This window comes from Tursiops truncatus, chromosome 8, assembly GCF_011762595.2.
Source record: "Tursiops truncatus isolate mTurTru1 chromosome 8, mTurTru1.mat.Y, whole genome shotgun sequence".
Classification (NCBI taxonomy): Eukaryota; Metazoa; Chordata; class Mammalia; order Artiodactyla; family Delphinidae; genus Tursiops; species Tursiops truncatus.
In genome coordinates, this window is record NC_047041.1 from 81,782,728 (window position 1) to 81,808,260 (window position 25,533).

At 36.0% G+C, this 25,533-nt stretch overlaps 2 protein-coding genes and 1 pseudogene across 9 annotated transcripts in view; 2 read left to right on the top strand and 1 right to left on the bottom strand.

Annotated features, from left to right (window-relative positions):
* IMMP1L (inner mitochondrial membrane peptidase subunit 1) overlaps nt 1-23,720 on the bottom strand; it is a 74,096-nt gene extending 50,376 nt beyond the window's left edge. For 3 of the 4 annotated variants that reach the window (XR_012333496.1, XM_004326955.4, XM_073808736.1), the window contains exons 1-2: nt 23,587-23,720; nt 5,064-5,175 (exon numbers count right to left, since the gene is read on the bottom strand). The gene's annotated coding sequence lies outside the window, so the exon portion shown is untranslated. The remainder of the gene's footprint in view (nt 1-5,063; nt 5,176-23,586) is intronic. The other variant, XM_019948005.3, reaches the window with a different exon arrangement.
* Nucleotides 2,453-3,173, top strand: LOC109552199 (lipid transferase CIDEB pseudogene; annotated as a pseudogene).
* Nucleotides 23,721-23,812: 92 nt separating the features above from the next.
* ELP4 (elongator acetyltransferase complex subunit 4) overlaps nt 23,813-25,533 on the top strand; it is a 252,720-nt gene continuing 250,999 nt past the window's right edge. For 2 of the 5 annotated variants that reach the window (XM_073808732.1, XM_033862664.2), the window contains exon 1: nt 23,815-24,076. In XM_073808732.1, coding sequence (XP_073664833.1) covers nt 23,854-24,076 — 223 coding nt within the window. In that variant the 5' untranslated portion in view covers nt 23,815-23,853. Of the gene's footprint in view, nt 24,077-25,533 lie in introns of all 5 variants that reach the window. The other 3 variants (XR_012333494.1, XM_073808731.1, XM_019948002.3) reach the window with 3 other exon arrangements.

Below are 25,533 nucleotides of genomic sequence, written 5' to 3' on the forward strand. Positions count from 1 at the left end.
ACCCGTTTCCCCTGCATCGGCAGGCAGACTCTCAACCACTGCGCCACCGGGGAAGCCCTGCATATGTTATTTTATAAGTACGTAAGTATATCTGTAATAAATTCCCAGAATTGGCTGAGACAAGTGTGTAAATGCATGGGTCTTTCTCTAGAAATTGCTAATTTTTCTTCTGTGGGGGCTGTGTCATTTTGCTTCCACCACATATACATCTGAGATGTATACCAGAAAAAGCTATTCTTCTCTTTGGGCCTCTAAGATATTTTGTTCATTAGGCAATTCTCAAAGATGTTCTCATTGGAAAAAACTATATGAAGTTCTTTGTTTATTTGTCCCCAAATGCATATGTAAAATTGCTGACTTAGTTTTCAAGTTGGAAAAATATCGCTGATGTAGGAAATCATCATATTGATGCCTAATGTGCTGGGATAGCAACTGTCTATCTCTCTTCCCGAGATCTCCTTTCATTTAAAAACAAATATACACCCCCCATCCCAATTTTTTTCCTTTAAATTCACATTCAGTACTTTATAATTGGGAAAGCAGTCAAATGCATTTCACTTTTAAGTGAATGTTTTCCTGAAGCACTTAAATGTTTTCTGGAAACCAAATCTATGTTACTTCTATATTTTCCTTTACAAAGCTATCATTTCAAAGGTAGTTTAATCTTTATGACTGACATTTTCAACAGGCAATGTCACCTAATACATTGTTTTTTATTTCAAAGCCCATCCTGTCAAATATCTTATCATTAAAAACAACCACTTAAAGCTCATTGGACTTCCTATTTAAGGAATCCTTAAGTAAATCCAGTTTCAATATCACTGTTTTATAAGAAAATATGTACATGATAATTTTTATTCCCCAAATAAGGATACCATAGTATTGATACATGCAAATCTAGGCTGCATTTCAATCATCCAGAAATCAGTTGTGAGATAATCTCAGTCTCTTGGAACAAAGCAGTAAGACAAGTTGCTGACCCCAAAGTAAATTTTAAATTTACTTTCTATGCCCTTAATCAGTAGATGGGGCAGACCATACTTAAGCTCTCACCTAACCAATGAATATGTTAGGTAAATGCTGATTTTTACATTAGAGTTAATATAATGCACTGAGAGCAAAAAACAAGAATTACCTAACAAAGGTAAAACAAAACAAAACAACAACAAAAAAACCACATTGTAAGCAGCACCCAGGACATAAAAGTCATCAGTCTAAGACAATTTAGGAAAGCGGTCCTAGACAGCATAACGGTCTCTGAGGAAATCACATAAATTCTGTGAAATGACTAATGTTAACAATAACAACTCTGACCCATCAAAAAAAACAAAAACAAAAACAACTTACATTATACTCAATTTGTTCTGTTTAAGAAGACAGAAGGGTACGTTCTATATTTCAAAAACATTTTATAAAAAAATATTCATATGAAATAAACTTTGGCACAGAAAAGGATAAGATTCAATTATTCACAAAATTAACAGATGAGGAAATAGTACACCACTTGTTAATAACAGGCCAATGAATGAGGAATTATTCTAAGTAAGATTCTCAAAGTTAGAATATACCACAGTTGCCTTTCAGAAGATGAATTGTAATAAAGTGCAGTAACATTTTGGGGGCCTTTAAACATACAATTCTCTGTGCAAGGCCACTTCTTGGTTAAGAGTCAAAAGAATACCTGATAATTTCTGAAAGCTAGTCATGCATATTCTCCACTTCAATGGCTGGACACACTCAAGAATATATCCTGATTTCACTTTTCACTTTCTTTTCTTTAAATTGTGACTGCCACTAAGTAGACAGTTTGGTCTGGTTTCTGGCTCCAACCTTGTGCAATTCACTCAATCTCTTTAGCTCTCCTTATTTTCTTCATCAGTAAAGTGAAGAAGTTATAGAAAACATGATATAATTGTAAATGGAATCAAAGTGCTAATAAAGTAAAACAAAGAGTTACTACATTAGGTCCTATATCTGTATATCTACTACACATATACTATTTTTAAACTGTCACAAGTTACATGGCACTCTACCATATATTTAAGGCCTACAGTAAAGAAATTATGATCACTTCAGAATCTTTTCCAACACTTAATATGTGTCACTCTCAGGATACAACAACTTCCTCATGTACTCATTTAAATTAATTTAAAATACCACTATAATCAATTATCTTTAACCTGAAAATATATGACATTTTCCCACTTGACACATAAAAATCAACATATGATATGTAAAAGAACGTTCATGGAAATGTTAATTATAATAGCCAAACACCAGAAAGAACCCAAACATCCACCAAAAACAGAATGGATGAATTCTGTCATATTCATTCCAAAGGAATAACACATGATAATGAAAATGAATAAAATAAAACTACATGCAACTATGTAGATGACCTTCAAAACATAATGCTGTGTAAAGGAAGAAAGAATGCATATGATTCCGGAAAATGGGGCTCACCAGTAGGCCCATCTGTGTCCCATGCTACCCCACAGGAGCACCCCACAGCTGCAGCAGTGTCACACTGCAGCAATCTAGCACCAACCCAAAGGGAAGTACAAAGGTCGTCACAGTCTCCAAGCTCAGTCAGGATCCAATATGAGCTCCAAGACTGGCTGTAGGGTCTGGACCCCAGCTCCACCACTCTAGCCACCTTTCTGTGTCTGTGATCACAGCTGCCACCTGCCAGGAACTACCAGACAAAGCACTGGAGACCCTGTGGTTAACACTGGTGATAGACAAGGATGGGACCTCTGTGGACTGCAAGGACTTCTTCCAATTGTTGGAAGAGGATACATGCCTGATGATGCTGGAGTTCAAGCAGAGTTGGAGCCCCAGCAGGAATAGGTGCTATCATATGGCCTAGGCTGGGAGAAGCCCAAGCACAGCAAGGACATCGCCCTCATTACCTTGAACATATACAAGCAAAACCCTTGAGACCTCTTTGGCCTGAACATCAAAGCCACACTCTACAGGATCTACTCCATGAGTTGTGACTTTCAAGTACTTGGCCCAAAGAAAGTACTCAGGGAGCTCATCCAGTTGAACCTCCATGATGCTGCTGCAAGGCCTGAGACACGTTGCTGGGAATTTCCTCTACCCTTTGCAATGCAGTGGAGGAGGCTGAGCAGTGACAGTGGCAGCAGCAGGGTCCCCTCCATCCCTACTGAGAAGGGGCTCTGAGCTTCTGCCCCAGACTCGTTCCAAGAGATACCCTGTGAGGACTGTGACAGCTCAGGTTTGGAGACCTGGAGGCAGTACAGACTAGATAACTCACCTGACTTCCCCCATTATTCTCTGACAGCACTGTGATAGGTTCCATCAGCATAATGGTTTCCATGCCTAGCCTATACACTTTCCTCAAGAATGCTGTCCTTTCCTAGCGATCTTTCCAGCCTCTCACTTACCCTGAAAGGCTACAAACTTGTCCCCAGGCATCTTGATCCCATTCTGATTGCAGATACATCTAAATTCCTTACAACTCCTCCTGTCCCTAAGCTCTTTAGTACAGTGAAGTCAGCCCTCTGACTTTACCTTAAGCTCTCTATTTCTTCATACCCTTCCCCTTAAAAATAACAAAAACATTTCCAACAAAAATACAAAAAAGTTTATCCAAAAAAAGAATACATATGAGTCCATAAAGATTAAAAAGAGGCAAAATGTGAACACACTGCTGAGGAATACACATAAAAGTGATAAAATTATATAGAGAATTATCTAAATAGTTATCACAAAAATCAGGACATTGGTTACCTCTAAGGAAAAGGAAGATTATACCAAGAGCTTCTGGTATGTCAGTAATGATCTATGGTTACTGAATGTCTGCTTTATACTTATTCATTTTATGTTTCTATATAGTGTTATATTTCATAATAAAAATATTTAAAATGATATACTTTCTGAAAAAATATATTCTGAAAGAGAAGGAAGAAAGGGCTCCTCTTTTTTGCTAACAATTTTATTTTCTTGGTCTACATTTCTAATTTTTATTGCAATATTTTAATAATAAAGAAATAAGTTACTATGCCTAATTCTCCAGAATCTTAATAAAGAACAGATTTTACAGGCTTTTCAAATGGCCACAAAAAAAGTACCAGGTCATTAAAGAGTATAAGATCAGTTATTTTGTTAAATTTTTGCTTAGCTCAATGTTGTGCCTGTTGCTTTTTCTTCTTTTCAAGAAAATGTATGCTTACTTTCAAAATAAATCTATATTACACCCAGATATTAACTTTATGCAGGCTGCACTCCAAAAAATATATAATAATTTAGCTCAAAAGTAGGAAGAAAAACTTTTAACTCTCACACATTTTAAAACAATTTTAGGAACACCTGTGTTTGCATTCAGTATGAGGGTTCATAATAGGATGGACACAAATATGACACTTGAGATCCAATCCAATGTCACTCTGTGTAAGAATGGTTCACTGTGTGCACTAGAAAACATAACCACTAGATTACAGGATGGATATACAAAACAAGTTACACTTAAAGTCCACTGTATAAAATGTAATGTAGGGTAACTCACTCAAAATAGATCCAACAGTGTCTAATTTAAATTATACTAAAGATGTTTTAAATAGTTCCTTTGGAAAAACATAAAGGGAATTTAAATGATTACAAACGAGATAATAATAATAATCAGACAGTTACAAACATATACACACACATATAATTTAGGAAATCCTAAAAGTTCCATCACCTACAAGCACCCTTCAATGTATGTTTGTTACAACTTTTAGATGCCACTAAACAGGAAGCAGACAATAAAACTTAGAAACAAGACTATCAGCACTTTCATCAGGCTTCAGATATCAACATAATAGGTATCACCCATTATGAAAACAGAGCTGCTTTGGTTGTATACTGTTGTTTTTTTGTGAATGCAGGCAAGGATTCCCCTCTATAGCGGGTCCAGCTAACCAGTTATTTGCCCATCTATTAAGTGCCAACTTTAAAAAATTATACTATGTCCAGCAGGGAGCAGCATTACAACATTCATAAGACTTAACCACAACATGAAACCGACAGAAGAAAAAGAAGGAAAAAAACCCACTTACCATAGGTCTTTTCAATGATACATTCAGTTTTTAGGGCAATTGCAGGGCTTCCAGAAAAAACATCTAAAGCATGTCTCAAAGCATATATAGGTGATCCATGGTTTCAGGATTCCTAAAGCAGGAAATCAAAATTATATTAAGTAAAGGCTTCTTTCAGCCATATTTAGTTGAAGTAGTATATAATATGACCAAGTGTCTCTCAGCTGTTAAGGTGCATCTTCCTTATTGGATCAATAGGATTCTGAATTCAGATATTCTATGACACTTCGGATAAAATGATTTTAAAAAGCAGAATATTAAAGTCCTTTGTTTACCAGAGAATTTAAGTAGAAGAAAGTAAATGGGTGACATAATACATCAATCAACCTACAGAAAACTGTGGTCAAGGACTTAAAGGAGTTGATAAGCCAACCATATACAGTTATGATATATCAAATCCTTCTAAACAATTTGCAGGTAATAGAGAGGATATAACATTCATTTCTACAGGTCAGCATGAATGAATATCTAGGGTTAGTTTTAGTTTTAAGAATACAAAGGCAGCAGAGAAGTAGTTTGTAATGCTGATATGTTAAGCCTGATTAGTGTGATATTTACTGAATATGAGGAATGCACCTGATATTGTAGAAAAACTCCATGACCAGTCATAATATGTCAAAGGCAAAACATATTATGTTTGATATTCTCCTGGATGTCAAAACCTGCCTCATATTCAACAATAATAACTCCATGTCAGTTCTTATGACTGAGGAAATGATGTATCACCACTGTTATGTGAAACATTCAACAGTTTGCTTTATATGTGTTTACATGCAAAGTTTCATCGTTTACACCAAAAACCAAATTTTTGCCATTAAAAGAAGATAACATATGAATATTTACCTTGAAATGTATATAATATAAATAACATATATAATAAAAGTTTGTGTAATACATAATATCACATGTCAATATATCATAAATAATATATTTACTTGCAATTTAATGAATAATACATAAAATGGTTCCTACTATTTTCTACAGGGAAAATGGCATGAGAAGCTTGACTTAAGTGTATGATATCAAGACTACAGTTACTCTCTAATAATCATCATTAATTTGACTTAATTTGAAAGAAACTCTGATATATTCATCTTTTACCCTTTAACGCTAAGCTAGTCATAGCATTATTTCTTATTTTTTGCTCTCCTTAAAGTCTTCCCCATCCTATTTCTTGCCTTTGCTTTTGTATATTTCACTTTTCTGATACTTCCTCATTTTTGCCAATCTACCTTCCCTCTCCTTTATAATGCATTTCTGTTTCAACCCCAATTTTTGTTTTATTTAATCTTCTCTCTTTATGACCCTAACATCTTTCTTCCCTTTTCTCTTAGGACCCTTAAAAGTGAGGGTTGATTTTTTCTTTTTTGTTTTTTCTGTAACAACAATTGTGCTTAAATATACTCTTTCATCCACTTACAGGCACTGTGCTTGATCTTAATAATCCCACCTGTTTAGAACACTCAACTAAATATACTTAAATTATATTGCTGCTACTCATAAAAATATTTTTTCCTCTGAGTTACTGAAATATTTGAAGAACTCGCTAAACATTTTGGAGCCAGTCTTTTTTTTTTTTTTAAAGATTTATTTATTATTTATTTATTTTTGGCTGCGTTGGGTCTTTAGTTGCGGCACGCAGGATCTTCGTTGAGGCATGCGGGATCTTTCATTGCGGCGCATGGGCTTCTCTCTAGTTGTGGCGTGCGGGTTTTCTCTCTCTAGTTGTGGCATGTGGGTTTTCTCTCTCTGGTTGTGGTGCGTGGGCTCCAGAGCATGTGGGCTCTGTAGTTTGTGGCACACAAGCTCTCTAGTTGAGGCATGTGAGTTCAGTAGTTGTGGTGTGTGGGCTTAGTTGCCTGGCTGCATGTGGGATCTTAGTTCCCTGACCAGAGATCGAACCCATGTCCCCTGCATTGTAAAGGCGGATTCTTTACCACTGGACCACCAGGGAAGTCCCTGGAGTCAGTCTTAAAACACCCCAAATCTCAAGAAAATCTAATCACACACTCCTTCCATTCAATTTGAGAGGTGATTTAGGATCTCACTATATGGTGTGAATAAATACTGAGTAACAAACTTTAAGTTAACAGAACTTTGCTTTATTCATGTGTGTGTATGCCCATGTGTACAATATCCTCATCAAAAAGCAAAGACACATTAAAGAACCCCATACTTCTAATATATATTATAAAGTCTAAAAAGAAAAGTGATTTCCCTATTTGGCACTTTCTAATATGAATATTAACATTAACAGTATTAGCGTATGGTGAAATAATCTCACAACAAAATATTATGCAAAACTTTGAGTTTTAAAAATTATAAATAATTATATAACACATTTATAATATAATTACCTAAAAAGAGACTATAGTGGGTTGAGTAGTGTTCTCCCTTTCCCCCAAACTCATGTCCACTTGGAACCTCAGAATGTGACCTTATTGTAATACTGGATCTTTGTAGATATAATCAAGGTAAGGATCAATATGAGATCATATTAGATTAGGGTGGGCCCTAAATACAATGAGAATGTCCTCAAAGGAGACCGAAAAGGATACACAGAGACACAGAGAAAAAGACAATGTGAAAATGAAGGCAGACATTGAAGTTATGTTGCCACAGCCAAGGAAAGACAGGAGCCACCAGAAGCTGCAGGAGGCAGGGAAGGATCCTCCTCTAGAGCTGTTGGAACAAACATACTTCTGTTGACACCATAATTTTGGACTTCTGGCCCTGGAAACTGTAACGAAGTAAACTTCTGTTGCTTTAAGCCACCAAGTTTGTGGTAATTCATTATGGAATTCCTAGGAAATTAAAAAGATTTTGGTACCAGGAAGTGGGGTGTTGCTGTAACAGATAACAAAAAATTTAAGAAAAATAATAATGACTGAAGAGACTATTGGTAGATTGCCTTGAAGAGCCATCTGATATTGGATTGACCAAAAGTTCATTCAGGCTTTTCCATAAAATGGTACATAAAAACCCGGACAAACTTTTTGGCCAACCCAATAGAAATAAGAGACGTTAAGGAGATTCTGGTGAATGCTCAGAAGGAAGTGAACAGGATGGCTGAGAACACTTGTATCATCTTAGAGAATACACTTATTTGTCAGGAACAGAATGTTACAGAAATATTAACATTAACTGGACTTCTGGTGAAGTCTCAAGAAGGGAATGAGAGATGTTATTGAACACTAGAGGGAAGGCAGTCTTTGTTACAATGTAGCAAAACTGACATGTGTTCTAATGTTGGGTGAAAAGTAGAACTTGTAAGTGATGAGCCTGAATGTTTAGTTGAGATTTCCAAGCAAAATGTTGAAGGCATTTACTGGTTTCTCCTTGCTAATTATGGTAAAATGTGAGAGAAAGGAGATAAATTGAGGAATGAAAAAGGATAAAAGGAGATAAACTGAGGAAGTTAAGCAAAAAGAAATCAGTACTTGATGATTTGGAAAATTCTCAGCATATCTAGATTGCAAAAGATGCTAACATCACAAATCATTAGGAAAATGCAAATCAAAACCACAATGAGATACCACTTCAAACTCATTAGAACAGCTATTATCCAATAAATAAAGAAAGAACAAAAGTTGCTGAGGATTTGGAGAAAATGGAACCTCTCTGTACTGCTGGTGGGAATGCAAAATGGTTAAGCCACTGTGGAAAACACTTTGGTAGATCCTTACAAAGTTAAACATATGCTGCAGCAATTCTACTCTTGGTTATACCTAAAGGAATTCTAACAGATACTTGTACTCTGATGTTCATTACACCAGTATACACAATAGGCAAAAGATGGAAACAGAACAAGTGTCTATCAACAGATGTATGGATAAACAAAATGTGCTATATACGTACAATGGAATACTATTCAGCCATAAAAAGGAATGAAGTTCTGACACATGATACAAGATGGATGAACTCTGCAAAACACTATACTAAGTGAAAAACACTATGCAAATGCTAACAAAGAACAAATATTATACAATTTCACTTATGTGAGGTACCTAGATAGGCAAATTCATAGAGACAGGAAGTAGAATAGAGGTACCAGAGGCTGCGGTGATGGAGTGGGAAGGTTATTGCTCAATGGGTAAGGCATTTCCCTTTGGGATGATGAAAAAGCTCTGGAAACAGAAAGTGGAAATGTTTACACATCATAAATATACCTAATGCCATTGAATTGTACACTTAAAGATGATTACAATAATAAATCTTACGTATATTTTTATCACAAAAAGATTTTTCCTATGGAAAAAGGACCCAAGACCTTGAGCCAGATGCAAAGGCTGACATAACTACTTCAACTAGAGAATCAAGACTGAGCTACTGATAAGCTCTAAAATGAACATATTCCAATGCTCAATGAGGGAAAATGATCATCATATATGATAGTAATTCATTAATTCCATGTGAGTTCATTTAGGAAATGTTAATAGAAAAAGGAAACATGAGCTGTTTTTTAAATTTTTTTTAAATAAACTTAGAATACCAAACAGACTACAAAATTAATTTCAAATCTTTCACTCTGGAGAATGGTAAAATTATAGTACAAAATGGTCTTTAATTTTTTTTTTTAACTTTGCATTTTGGGGAATGAAAAAATATAAAAGGTAAAAACATGGCCTTAAAATGCTAAAGATTTTTAAAAGCAAATATATTTAAATGATTAAAAATCTTGTTTCAGTGCTGGACAACTCTGATAAAAAGTTCTTTAATATGAGTTGAAACTGAAATTTCTATGCTTTGGAGAAACAAAGGGGTCTAATTTCTCTTTCACAAGATTAAGACAGGTCTTCTGAAACTCAAAATCATTCACCTCTGTGTTAAGTATGTCTCACTTACTACTTGTTGTTTCATATCACAATCTCGAACCATCCTGGTTACTATGAATTTACTCATTTTATCAAGACAAATATGCCTCATTCCTTATGCAAATATCCATAAACTGACTAAATAAAAGGCTACCTTTAGGATACTAATGCTGAGTTTGGGTCCAGGTACAAATTGTAAATAAGCTTGAATTTTGTCATCAGACAGCTCATCACGGTTGTGAATCCTAGCTCTATCATTTACCAGCTATGTGAGAATGATGGTTAATTCTATGTATCAACTTGACTGGGCCATGCAGTGTCAAGATATTTGATCAAACATTATTTTGGGTGTTACTGTGAGGGTGTATTTGGATGAGATTAACATTTGGATCCTCAGATTAAGTAAAGCAGATTGCCCTCCCTAATGTGCGTGGACCTCATCCAATCCATTGAAGGCCTGGATAGAATGAAAGGTTGACCCTTAGGTCACTAAAAGGGAGTGAAAAGCATCAACATACTAGAGATTATGAAAACTTTCTAAAAGGTAGAAATAACAGTGATAGGTAGAACAGGGCAGAGAGAGCAACAGCCTAGCACAGGGTTTGGCAAACCATGGTTCACAAGGCAAACCTTCCAGGTTACCATCTGCTTTTGTATACCTTGCAAATTAAGACTGGTCTTTATACTTTTAAATGGCTCAAAGAAAAGAAAAGAAGAATATTTTGTGACATGTAAAAATTACATGAAATTCAAACTTCAGTGTTCATAAAGCATTATCAAAACACAGCTGTGCTCATTTTTTAATATACTGTCTACAACTACATTCCAATGGTAGCGTTGAAAAGTTATGAAAGAGGACATGTGGCCTGAAAAACCTAAAATACTTACTATTTAGTCTCCAAAAAAGTATGCTGACCCTTGTCCAACTACACACACAGGAGAATGTTTCAGGGAAGATGTAAATTTTCTTCCTGTAGAAAGGGGTTGTGGGCTGAACCAACAGTTATGGAGGATAAAAAAAGGTTTAACCTGCCTGAGAGGATTCTGGGCTCCAAAGTATAGTGGTTGAAACCTAGGATAGGATCCTCCTTATCAGGCTATTAGAGACGGACCTGGGCTGTCTGCTTGCTCTCTGCTTATCCACTCTGAGCAAAACACACCAATAAATTAGTCCTACCTATACCCAAAGCAACCTATAGATTTAATGCAATCCCTATCGAAACACCCATGATATTTTTTACAAAACTGGGACAAATAATCATAAAATTTATATGGACACACAAAAGACCCCAAATACCCAAAACAACCTTAACAAGAACAAAGATGAAGGTATCACACTCCCTGACTTCAGACTACTACAAAACTACGGTAATCAAAACAGTATGGTACTGGCACAAAAACAGAAATATAGATAAATGGAACATAATAGAGAGCCCAGAAACAAACCCACGCATTTATGGTCAATTAATCTATGACAAAGGAGGCAAGAATATACAAAGGAGAAAAAACAGTCTCTACAATAAGTGATGCTGGTAAAACAGGACAGCTACATGCAAAAGAATGAAATAATATTTTCTCATACCATAAACAAAAATAAACTCAAAATAGATTAAAGACCTAAATCTAAGACCAGAAACCATAAAACTCTTAGAAGAAAACATGCAGAACACTCTTTGACATAAATTGTAGCAATACTTTTTGGATCTGTCTCCTAAAGCAAAGGAAACAAAAGCAAAAATAAACAAATTGGACCTAATTAAAGTTAAAAGCTTCTACAGAGCAAAGGAAACCATTGACAAAACAAAAAGAGAACCTACTAAATTGGAGAAAATATTTGCAAATGATATGACTGATGAGGGGTTAATATCCAAACTATATAAACAGCTCATACAACTCAATATCAAAAACAAACAAGCAAACAAACAAACAAAAACACCCTAAACAACCCAATTTAAAACTGGGCAGAAGACCTGAATAGACATTTTTCAAAAGACATTTTTCAATAGACATTTTTCAACAGATGGCCAACAGGCACAGGAAAAGATGTACATCGGTAATCATCAGAAAAATGTCACTCAAAACTCCGATGAGATATTACCTCACGACTGTCAGAATGGCTATCATCAAAAAGACCACAACTAACAAATGTTGGTGAGGAGTCTGAGAATCGGAAACCCTCATATACTGGTAGTGAGAATGTAAATTGGTAGAGCCACTATGGAAAACAGCATGGAGAGTCCTCAAAAAAATTAAAAATAGAACTACATGATCCAACAATTCCACTTCTGGATATATATCCAAAGAAAACAAAAACACACAATTTGAAAAGATATATGCACCCCAGTGTTCACAGCAGCATTATTTACAATAGCTAAGATATGAAAGCAATCTAAGTGTCCATCAACAGATGAATGGATAAAGATGTGGTATACATATACAATGGAATATTAGTCATAAAAAAAAGAAATTCTGCCATTTGCAAAACATGGATGGACCTGGAGTATATTTTGCTTAATGAAATAAGTCAGACAGAGAAAGACAAATACTGTATGTTATCAATTATATGTGAAATCTAAAAAATAAAATGAATGAATATGACAAAACAGAAACAGACTCATAGATATAGAGAATAAACAAGTGATTATCAGTGGGGAGAGGGGTGGGGGGAGGGGCAAAATAGGGGTAGGGGACTAAGAGATACAAACTACTAGGTACAAAGTAGAGAAGCTACAAGGATATATTGCACAGAACAGGCAATATAGCCAATATTTTATAATAACTTTAAAGAGTACAAACTATAAAAATACTGAATCACTATGTTATACACCTGAAATTAATATAATATTGTAAATCGACATACTTTAATAAAAAAATACTAAGTCCTACCTACCCATAAGGAATTTCCATCAGTATTCTTTCCATTTAGGGTAATTTGCTAGCGAAAGAAAAGAAGAGAAAACCCACTCCAGTTATTTATATTATTCAACTGGTCATATATCAACATGAATGAACAACCAAGGATCACCAACATTTAAGGAAACCACAAGAATGAAAAAGAAGGCCCATGATGAAAAACAGAACAAGCAACTCTGGAGAAATCAGAGGTAATTCAGGGAGGAAAATAATTCTATTTAACATCTTCAGAGATATTAGTTAAGATATTGTATCTATGCGACAACAGGCATATGAAAAAGAGTAGAATTAAAACAACAAAGAGTAGAGTTTAAAGAAATTTAAAATAGAATGCCTGTCCACCACCAACTCCCCCCACATATACAAAAAAATAGAAAAGTTGAAACAAAAGTTGAAGAAATACAGAATAACAACCCAAGGAGGGTAATAATCTCTCTAAAACGTTACAGGAAAAGACCCCCAGGGAATACAGAGCAGGAAAAAGAAAAATAAATAGATACATCTTTCATGTAGAGCAGAGGTTGTCAAACTAGGGCCCATAAGCCAAATCCTGCCCACTCCATTTTAGCAAATAAGGTTTTACTGGAACACAGTCATGCTCATTTGTTTACATGTTGTCTATGGCTGCTTTTTTGCTACAACAACAGAGCTAAGTAGTTGCAACAGGGACCATATGGTCTGCAAAGCCTAAAATATTTTCTATTTGGTCTTTCATAGAAAAATTTTGCTAAATACTGATCTAGAGCTATGCTGTCCAATATAGCAGCAACTAGCCAAAAGTAGTGTTTAAATTTAAATTATTAAAACAAAATTAAAAATTCAGTTCCTCAATCATATCAGCCACATTGTAAGTACCCAATAGCCATATGTGTTTAATGGCTATTATACTGGTCAGTGTAGATATAGAATATTTCCATCAACACAGGAAGTACTACTGGACAGGGCTTACCTGGAAATTATAATAGGCCACTACAGCTATATATTATTTATTTATTTTTTTATTTTTTTGCTGTATGCGGGCCTCTCACTGTTGTGGCCTCTCCCGTTGCGGAGCACAGGCTCCGGACACGCAGGCTCTGCGGGCCATGGCTCACGGGCCCAGCCACTCCGCGGCATGTGGGATCTTCCCAGACCAGGGTACGAACCCGTGTCCCCTGCATCAGCAGGCGGACTCTCAACCACTGCGCCACCAGGGAAGCCTTACAGCTATATTTTAATTATTGCCTTTAAAAGTGCTACAATGAAAAACAAAAATACCTAAGAGAAGCAGGAAGAAAGATTAAATTCAGAAAAAGACAAAAATTAGTAACATTAGAAAAGGAAATAATTAATGCCTAAATCTAAGACATCATTCTATGAAAATAGCATTAAAATAGATTTTTTTTAATCCTTCGAAGTTACTGAGAGAAAAATCCAAAGATATAGTATTACAAATGAGAAACTAAATATCATAATGGATATGGACGAGATTATGAAACAATTCAATGTAGAGAATGCAATTAATTAATGCTACCAAATTTGAAAATAATTTAAAAAGTGTTTCCTAAGAAAATATAATTCAAAGAAAGGTAGAACAAGAGCTGTGAACAAAATGTTAAAAAAAAAGTTGTGTAATTTAGTTCTGAGTTTACGATGAAAATGTTTGCTAGGATTTTTAACTTTCTTCTTATCCTACAAGAAACTTAATATTCTTAAACTAGGAAAAAACAGCCAAAATATTTCCCTCTGCTAACACTACTTATTGGGCCAAGAAATATGTATTTCTTCAGAGGGGATCAGCACTAGTCTAAATGATCTTTCATGCAAAATCAGTAGATGTGATGTAAAAAGCTTCATATGGAATGGTTTTAAATATCTGGCCTTTCCCTGGGCTCCCATAATTATTCATACTGAGGAGGAATTGATACCTCATCAGAAATGTCCAGGATAATTAGAATAATGCATAGGCTTAGATTAGCACTGCAGCTTTATGCCTATGAGACTCCTCTAGTTGACACAGGAAAGGGGCACCAGGCATTAGTCAGCAGTTGTTAAATTCCTTACTTGGGCTCCATGCAAAGAAGAAGAACAGTCCCCGATTGTGAGATATACCTGTGCTGGGCCATTCTACCTCTGGAATTTCTTTTTCCTTTAACACTAAAAATGTTTAGTGTTTTAGTGTTTACCACTAAAAATGTCTTGTTCACCTTTATAGATACATTTACTTGAAAAATCTCCTTGAACCAAAACATGTTTATCTTTTGACACATCTACCCTATTACACTGAATATTCCCAGATGAGTATAAAGTGGATTTTTAAATTTTAACTTAAAACCCCAGTTTTCTGCTTATACTTAAGGATCCACTACAATTGGGATGAACGTAAATTCTCATGTGCCCTGGACAGTCCCAGATTACACCTGCTTTCCTGGCATCCAATATAATTCATGTATTTCAGCACTCTCAAAAGTGTTCTAAAAATTATTGAGGAAATCTAAACAAAAAGTAAAAAATGTTTTAAAATAAATGATGATGAAAACATAAAACGTTAGAAGTTGTAGGATACAGCTAGAACAGTGCTTAGGGAAAATCACCCTTAACTATAAATAGTATACTAGGAAAGAAGAAAGGTGGAAAATCAATGAATTAAGCTTTTATCACAAGGGAGAAAACCCAAAATTTCAGCAATCAAAACCAAAGAATGTAGGAGGAAGGAAATAATAAGAGCAGTAATCAATAAAATAGAAAGTAAAACATTTTACAACAATAGGGAAAAAATTTAAAAGCCAAAAGTTGGGTTTTAAAACAAGAAAGATTAATAAAAATGAAAAATCCCTAGCAAACCTAAAAAAGAAAAAAAGAAGAAACACAAGTAACCGATATCAGCAATAAAGAAATCATTTACAGTCACTAAAAAATAAGCTCATAACAGACAAACCCTCCCTTAGGTAACAACCACAAACTCAGGACAAAATACAAGAACAATTATGTGAAGGCTCTACAGATTGAACAGAACAAGATTTTGTTGGTGAGTTAAACTTGTAAGAAGGGATTTCCAAAGGTTGAGCATCTTACTTTTACTGATTTAGCTTGAGTGCAGTGCAGTACAGGTGGTTAAAATTCTGAGAGAAAAGAAGTCATCCTTCTGGAGAACCTGAAGAATCACACACTAACCGATGAAATGATAAGTCCAGAAAAATCTACCTAATATGTGTGACTCTATTTATTGTAAAAGTAATGTTCAATATGGCAGGGAAAGAACTGTCTTTTCAATAAATGGTGCTAGGTCAATAGGATATCTATGTAGGAAAAACAAATACACTTTCAGCCCTGCCTCACACCAAAGACAAAAAAAAATGAATTCCACCAGCATGCAGACTCAAATGTTTAAAAGTAAACAGCAGGGCTTTTAGATGAAAATATTGAGATTATCTTTGAACTCTTGGGAGTAGGCAAACCTAACCATAAAGTGCTAGACATAAGGAGAAAAACTAATCCTTCAGAATACATTCTGACTGAAATCGAAAGACGATGAACCGGTTCGCAAGGCAGAAATAGAGACACAGATGTAGAGAACAAACATATGGATACCAAGGCGGGGAAAGCTGGGGTGGGGGGCTGGTGGTGGTGGGATGAATTGGGAGATGGGATTGACATATATACACTAATATGTATAAGACAGATAACTAATAAGAACCTGCTGTATAAAAAAATTAAATTTTATTAAATTGAAAGAAAAGAATATGAAAAGGAAAGCCACAGACTAAGAGAATATATTTATAATACATTTATTTGAAACTGAACTCTTATCCAAAATATAAAAAGAATTCCTACAAATCCAGATTGAAAGACAAACAATGCAATTTTTAAAAATTGGCAAAGACACAAAAAGACTCTTCACAGAAGAGGTTATCCAAATGGCCAATAAACATAAGAACAGGTGCTCAACTTCATCAGTTCAAATCTAAATGAAAATGTCATACCATAAGCCTCTAAAAATAGCTAAAATGAAAAGAAAGACAATACTAAGTGTTGGTAAGGATGAGAAGCAACCAAAATTCTCAAACATTCCCGGTAAGAGTGTAAATTGGCACAACCATGTTAGAAAAATGTTTGGCCACAAATAGTAAACTAGCCAAACCCCTTTCAACAGTAAAAAGGATAATGATTTGTGACACAGTTACACAATACTATATAGCAACACTATACAGTAACAAATACTCCACAACTGTACACATTAATAACAGACATTTCACAAATATAATGGTGAGCAAAAGAAATCCAACACAAGAATAAATGGTGTATGGCCTCATTTATATAAAATACAAAGACAGCTAAAACAATCTGTGATGTTGGAACTCAGGACTGGGATTTCCCTTTATGAGTATACTGACAGGAAGCAAAAAGGGATTGCATGAGGTCCAAGAACTCCCTCTGTGCAGGCATGACCCTGGCATTCACTCATTCAATTATGCTGCCAGAATACTATCAGGCCCCATGATAAGCCTCACCATTTCTGTTATATGCTTTACATGCACAGACACAATAGTAATATGAGCTCTAGGTCTCAGAAAACTTGAAAGGCCAACCAAAGGGGTACGCACTTCTGTCATGGGGCGCTAGTTGCTTATCATGACCATTATGTTTTCTGGTGTAACTTTAATAGGTCACTGCAGTCTTTCAATTGTACCTGCAGACTTCTCAGAATACCCTTGCGGAAATGGTCCCACTATTTGGCCACAAGGGTGATATACACGCTGCTTATGAAACTCTCAGACTGAGATTTTATATAGCTGATTTCTTTGTACTTTGGACATTTTTTTTTTTAGGGACTTTATCATAGAGCAGTTTTAGGGTTACAAAAATTAGGGGGAAGGTACAGAAATTTTGTATACACTTCTGACACCACACATGTATAGCTTCCCCCATTATCAACATCATTCACCAGAATGGTGCATTTTTTACCAAGGAGGAACCTACACTGACCCATGATAATCACACAAAGTCCATAGTTTACCACAGAGTTCTTTTTTGATGCTGTACATTCCGTGGGCTTGCACAGAAGTATAATGACATATGTCCATCATTATAATACACAGAATATTTTCACTGCCCTAAAAATCCTGTGCTTTGCCTATTCATCTCTCCCTGCAACCATCTCTGCCAATCACTGATCTTTTTATTGTCTCCATAGTTCTGCATTTTCCAGAATGTCACATAGTTGGAATCAGTATGTAGCTTTTTCAAATTGGCCTCTTTCACTTAGTAATTTGCATTTGAGGTTTCCCCATGTCTTTTAATGGCTTAAGAGCTTGTTTTTAGCACTGAATAATATTCCATTGTCTGGATATACCACACTTTATTTATCCATTCACCTACTGTAAGACATATTAGTTTCTTCCAAGTTTGGGCAATTATAAATAAAGCCTCTATAAACATCCATGTGGAGGTTTTTATATGGATATGTTTTCAACTCCATGGGGTGAATGCCAAGGGGGCACAATTGCTGGATCATATGGTAAGAGTATGCTTAGTTTTGTAAGAAGCCTCCAAACTGTCTCTCAAAATGGCAAAAGCATTTCGCATTCCCACCAGCACTGTATGAGAGTTCCTGTTGCTCCACATCCTCACAAGCATTTGGTGATATTAGTGTTCAGGATTTTGGCCCTTCTAATAGATGTGCAGTGGTATTTCAATGTTGTCTTAATTTGCATTTCCCCTGATGACATATGATGGGAAGTATCTTTTCATATGCTTATTTGCAATCTGTATATCTTTTTGGTTAGGAGTGTCAAGGTCTTTCGCCCATATTTAAATCAGGTTGCTTATTATTGAGTTCTTTGTGTATTTTGGACAACAGTCCTTTATCAGATGTGTCTTTTGCAAACATTTTCTCCTAGTCTGTGGCTTGTCTTCTCATTCTCTTGATACCGTCTTTCACAGAGCAGAAGTTTTTAATCAAGTTCAGCCTGTCGACTATTTCTTTCATAGATTATGCCTTTGGTATATCTAAAAAGTCACTGCCATACCCAAAGTAAGCTATGTTTTCTCCTATGTTATCTTTTAGGAGTTTTATAGTTTTGTGTTTTACATTTAGGTATGTGATCGACTTTGAGTTAATTTTTCTGAAGTAAAGTCCGTGTCTAGATTTATTTACTTATTGATTTTTTACATGTGTATGACTAGTTGTTCCAGCACCATTTGTTGAAAAGACGATATTTGCTCCACTGTATTTTCTTTGTTCATTTGTCTAAGATCAGTTGACTATATCCATGTGAGTCTATTTCTGGGTTCTCTATTCTGCTCCACCAATCTCTTTGTCTATTCTTTTGCCAATACTTTATACTAAGTCTTGAAGTCAGGTAGCATCAGTCCTCCAACTTTGTTCTTCAATATGAAGTCAGGTAGCATCAGTCCTCCAACTTTGTTCTTCAATATGGTGTTTCCTATTCTGTATCTTTTGCCTCTCTATATAAACTTTAGAATCAGCTTGTTAATATCCAAAAAATAACCTGCTAGGATTTTATTTGGGATTGCATTGAATCTACAGATCAACTTGGGAAGAAATGACATAATGAAAATATTGAGTCTCCTATCCACGAATATGGAATATCTCTCCATTTATTTAGTTCTTCTTTGATTTGGTTCATCAGAGTCTTGAACTTTTCCTTATATAGATCTTATACACTTTTTGATTCATACCTCATTATTTTATTTTGAGGGGTACTTATGTAAATTGTATTGTTTTTAATTTCCAATTCCACTTGTTCATTGTTAGTATATAGGAGCTTATTTTATTGTGAAAGGTCAGAAGGCTTTACTGAGGATGTGTAGGTTGAAGTGAGATTTGAAGGATAAATAGAAGTTAACTAGTGGCCTTCTGAATGAAGGGAACAAGGTGAGTACAGGAGAATAAATGAATGATAGAGTGAAGAGAGTAAGGGAATTTATAGAATGATGTGACTAGAGAGCTAAGTAGAGGAAACCAAATGCATGTCCTTAAAATTTTGTTTTTATACTATATGATCAGACATCTATTTTGAAAGGATTGGGATGGCTCTTGAATGGAGAATGTACTGCAGGAGAACCAAAGATGAGAGCTAAATGCTCTAGAATGGATTAGGGAGTTACAGAGAAGTAAAATCCATAAGTCTTGGTAACAGACTGGCTATGGAGGAATGAAGCTTAAGAGAGGAATTGAGTATAGTGAGTTGGCTCAGGCAACTAATTCTACAAATGATCCTATCATTTACCTAGATACAAAACACCAAAGGAAGTTCAGTCTGGGGCATTATGAGTTTGAGGTCCCACTAAGACTTTCAGAAAAAAGGTGAATATCTGAATTTATGATTCTCGAGATCAGAGAAGCAATCTGGACTATAAATATGTTAGTCATTGGTGTATAAATAGGAACTAAGGTCCTGGGAATGGAAGAAGGTAAGAATATGGAACAAGAAAAGAGAAAATGGTCTTAAAAACTCCAAGATTTAATGGCAAAAAGGAAAACAAAGAGTCTTATTTTCATTTACATTTTTTAGCCATTGAATTTAGCCTCCTCCTTTCAAATACTGATCCCTTTCCTGTGCTCCGGATTCCATTCCTTCTACCTCATTCAGGTTCTTTTCCTCATTCATTGCCAAGAATGTTTTCCAGTAGCTTCATCTCTCTCTCTCTCTCTCTTTCTCTCTCTCTTCCTTCTCCTCTCCTTCTCCCTCCCTCTCCCACATAAGAAAACTGCTCCCTTAAACCTCTGTCATCCCCCTCTACCCCCTTCACAGCAAACCCTTCTAAAATGTAAAATGGTCTACTTTTATGGAATATTCAACTTCACTTCCCATTCAGTTCTAAACAGAATTATTTGACTTTTCAGTTTGCTACTCCATCAAACCTGCCCTTAACAAAGCCAAAAATAAATCATTATTACTAAATCAAGTAAACACTTTCCAATTCTTATTTTACTTCCTCCTCCTCTGCACAGCTTTCAAGTGTTCATGTTCCCCAATGTTTATTCCTGGTTCTTTTTTTCTTCTCATCCTAAAGTATACATTTCCTTGGTGAGCTTATCCATTCCCTTAAGGTAAACCCCCACCATGGGCTAATTAATTTCTAATTTATATGTTTCATCTAGAGATCCCTCTCTCACATAGCCTACTGTGTATTGGACATCTCCACTTGGATACTCCACAGGTATTTTACTCCAATTAAATACATTCAAAACATAAAAAAACGTGATCTCCCATTCCCTAAAACAACCAACTGTACAACTATAAAGTTCTACTGTTCCTCCTTTATTCTTTATCCTCCACCATCCAGAAAGCTGCTCAATACAGAAATCTGCTCAATACAGAAATCTGTTACTCATCTTTGATTCCTCCTGTCAACCTTCCTTGGTCATGTCAATTCTACCCATTATAGTAATCTCTTGATTCATTCCATTCTCTTTATCCCAATCACAGTTAGCCAATCCATTCTCTTGCAGGATACTTTTTAGCCAAACATAACGAGCCAATATGATTATTATGTCATTTCTTTACCTGAAATTTTTCAATGATTTCCCATTATCCTTAAGGAAAAAAAAATTCATCTTAAAAAAATCAATTAGACTTTTATCTAATTTCTCTAGTCTCCTCTTCTCTTAGCACTATGCACAAATTATGAGAACTATTTGTACAGTAGCAATGAGAGCAGATTTACTGAAGGAGGGGAGGGAGCTTCTTTCTCAGGGTAAACTTACCCAGGATTCTCTATCTCAGTTCAAGTTATGTATTCTGTATTTGTCCTCCACAGCATTTAGAGTATACTTTATTATCCTATCCACCCACCTATCTCTCCCAACTGTGAACTCAAAGAGGGTAGAGACTAAGTATTCTTTCTCCTGTAACCTAGTACATAGCACACTCCGTGAGATTTACTATGTGCTCAGTAAATAATTGTTATTAATCATTTAACACCACACCTAAACATATGCCCTTTTAATTCTTTCCTTCCATAAAAACTTCATTTATTCCAAGGTTTATATTCTACTCTACATACTGGTAAATTCAAGTATTGGGGATTATTTGCTTTGATAGCAAAGGTTTTGTCTTTGTAAAAAAAAAAATAGGACAGATTAAATTAATTTATTCTATGATAATGTTATACCAAAGATATATCCTACTTTCAGGAATGCCTTGGTGCACACATATGTCATGCTTCCTGGATTACAGTTAAAGCTGAAAAACAATTTTTCACTTCTAGTAATAAGGTTTAGAAAACTAAAGGCTGAAGTAAAGAGTAGAAAACAGGGGGATACATAGTAAAGAAATCTATAAAAATTCAATATTTGTAGTACTTCAAAGTTTCCAGAGCAGCAAAACTATCTGAGAAGTTCCTATTTGATATTAGGTTGCTTTGTCACTTTCTGTTTTGGTCTTCTTAGTATAATTATTTACTACAGGACAAAATTAACATATGTTGTTCAATGTGTTCATTTTAACTGCTATGCTGTTTTCTATGTGTTAATCTTATCTCCCCCAAATGAGAACATTTTTTACTTCTATAGGCCTAAAATGACAAGGTTAGCTCCAAGCAGACAGTAAACACTCAACAGCTATTTACTGAACAATTTAGATTACAGATTTATACTGGTGAGATTCTAAGTGAAAGCATCTAAACCCTGATCAAGCTTTGCAGTTGATGTATTGTTAAATAGCAAGGTGTTGTTTTAGTTTTTCTTTTCTGAACATTTTTCTTTAAAAAACAAACACCATCCCAAATGAAAAACTCTAGTCACTATTTAGCAATATAATCTCAGTTTATCAAATAGAATCAGCCAAAAAGTCTTAAAAAGGTCACTGAGATTTAAAACAATTCAACGGCAAGAATTTCCATGAAGTTTGGATGTATTTTAAAAGTATCACAGATCACTGTCAAAACCAACAATAACTGTTAGTGCAAGCATAATTTGTGAGTCTTTTTTAGTTTAGACACTTGTCAATCATGAATGCCTTTAAAAATCAGTTACTCCAATCCCCTACCCCTGGCCAGCTCAAAATTTTGAAAACAGAATTTAAATCCAAGGACACAGTTCTAAATTACATGTTTTTTTTCTATTTTAATAGGAATTAAACTTCCTATTCTAATAAGCTCTTGATTCAGAGTTCATAAATCACTTGAAAAAGAAAGCACGTACACATCTAACTCTTATCAGTTTTTCGGGGAAAAAATACCCTGAAGTATTTTCTGTTATTTGCAGGTGCCTTAACAGCAAACGACAATTAAATGTGTGAACAAGGTTGTCAGAGTAACACTTATCATTCACACCACTTATGGAAAGGCGCTCTAAGACTTCCAGAAGCACTAATTAAAATTAACGAAAGCTACTCACGGGGACTTGTCAGAAGGGTGCACTTTGTTATTTGCTGTTTGAAACGGGGGAAAACCAAATCGCCTCAAAGCTCAGGAGTTTTTACTCTAACGTCTAAATCCAACCCACCTGTCACAGGCACTGAGGAACCAAGCCCAGGGGCTCAACAAGCAAGTCGCTAAGGTAAGAGTTCCAATCCCTTCACTATCACACAGCCATTCAGAAAAAGACCTGAAGAGGATGGCGGAGGGAATATTCTCCCAAAAAATCAGAAGAGAACGGGGTGGGAGGGAGTATCCTCTTTAATACTGAGCGGAGAAAAGTGCAAGGTCCTACTCGTATTTGCTTGATATACCGCTCCACCAGCCTTTTCTTTAATTCAGCGTGAACGAGGGCACTCAAAACGAGAAAAATGTTGAATGATATTACCCACCTCTAGTCCCAAAGAACGCCGAAGTCTCTCACCCAGGACTCAGGGGGTCTCTTTCTCACCTGGGCCTTGAAGAAGTCCGTCGTCCTGACGTAGAATGCACTTCTCAGTAATACGCCTTGCCATTGGTTGACTCGGGAGGGAACTCTTAGTCCTATTGGCTTCGGGAGCCGAGGAGGAGGCAAGGAGGCGGGAGTTTGGGGCTGGCTCTGACAGACCCGAAGTTTGAGCTCCCAGAGTTCCTATTGGGTCAACGCGGGAAGCGCTAAGATGGCGGCAGCGGCGAGTTGCAGCACAAGCACCAGGAGTACTGGGTCTGTGGTGGTGGCGGCTAGCAGGAACAGCGTCACCAGCTTCCAGCGGAGGGGTCCTAGAGCCAGCGGTACCGACAGCGGCTGCTCTCGACTGGTGTCCATCGCGGGGACACGACCGTCGGTGCGGAATGGACAGCTGCTGGTATCAACCGGGCTCCCAGCCCTGGACCAGCTCTTAGGTCGGTTCAGAACGGAGATCTGGGCTCAACAGAGGGAAAACTAGGGAGGGGACCTGCCCGGGGGAGCCACCCTGACCCCACATTTCTCTCTGACCTCTCAGCCTTCGGACGTGGAGAGGATAGCCCGGTCTGATGGAGATGGAGGGGAGGAAGGGTTGCATGGAGACTTCTAAATGCTGTTAACTAAATCTGTTTTCGTGCTCCCACTTCCTACTCTGGTGCCCGCCAGCTTTTTTCTAGATTACGACAGGAAACCTACCTGCTTTTACCCTGACATGCTTCCTAGTCAAGGGGAATCATTAATGTTTGGAAACGGTTTGGCATTGATCTAGTATCCCGTCCTGGTCTGTGAATGAACCCTTCTGCCAACCCCAGGTAGCTCACGGTTTGGACTAACAAAAGTTTGTATCAGTTGTGAGAGATGGGCTTCATTAGAAAATGCTGAAGAAAGTAACTTCCCCTCTCCACCACCAGGCTGCTTATCTCCTGGTTCTGAATCTTTAAACAAATTATATTGACTTTAAGAGAATGTGTGTTAAAGGCTTATGTGGATCCAAAGTAGTTAAAGCCGGTCTTTGACCTTAGCAGTCATACCCAGCATCTGCGTTAAATATATGCATATTTGTTTTTGTTATTTTTTTCTTCTATATATTATGCTTCCCAGAGTTACATCTAAAACAATATGTTTAAAATTAATTCACATTAGACAAGAAAAAGAAGTCCAGTTTTTAGGCTTTCCTGTATAATCTCTGGAATTTTTCATAAGAAGGCTACTAAAGAATATGCTTGATTCGTAACTTATGTTGACAAGATTGAACAGATTAGATTGATAGGACAAAGCTGCAGTGTTAATAAGGCTTGTAAATTAGTTAATTCCTATCAGAATGCTACTTTACTAAAATTGGTCCATGTTTATATTTCATAACATTTTTATAGGGTGAGATGGGTCAGTTAAGCCTTGTACACTTGCATAAAATATTACAAATGCCATTGCTTGTTCTTGTACTTCCCTTGACATTTTCTCTCTGTAATTTTTTTTCCCACAGGTAGGCTTTTCAGATAGGTTTAGTGCAATAGAAAATGACGAGGCCAATGAAAAAGAGTATGGCTTCTTGCCTCTGTTATTTCATGACCTTAACTGGATCCTGGTTATTTATAAATAAATCTAAGTATTTTCCCTTAATTGTTTCAAGACTGTTGCTTTCCTTAATTGCATGGTACTATAAACAGAAATGATTCAAAATATCTAGTTAGCAAATATTTGTCTCACTTTCTTTCCCTTGTGAGCCTTACTTGGTGTCGTCCTATATTTAAACTTAAAGGTTGGAGGCTGTTCCTAGTCTTTAATTTTTTTCTTTTTCCTTTTTGTAACTCAATGGAGATATGTAACTTCATTCACTTGATCTTGAAACTCTCCAAACAAAAAGGTCACATTTTTAACATTATACTTTCAGTTC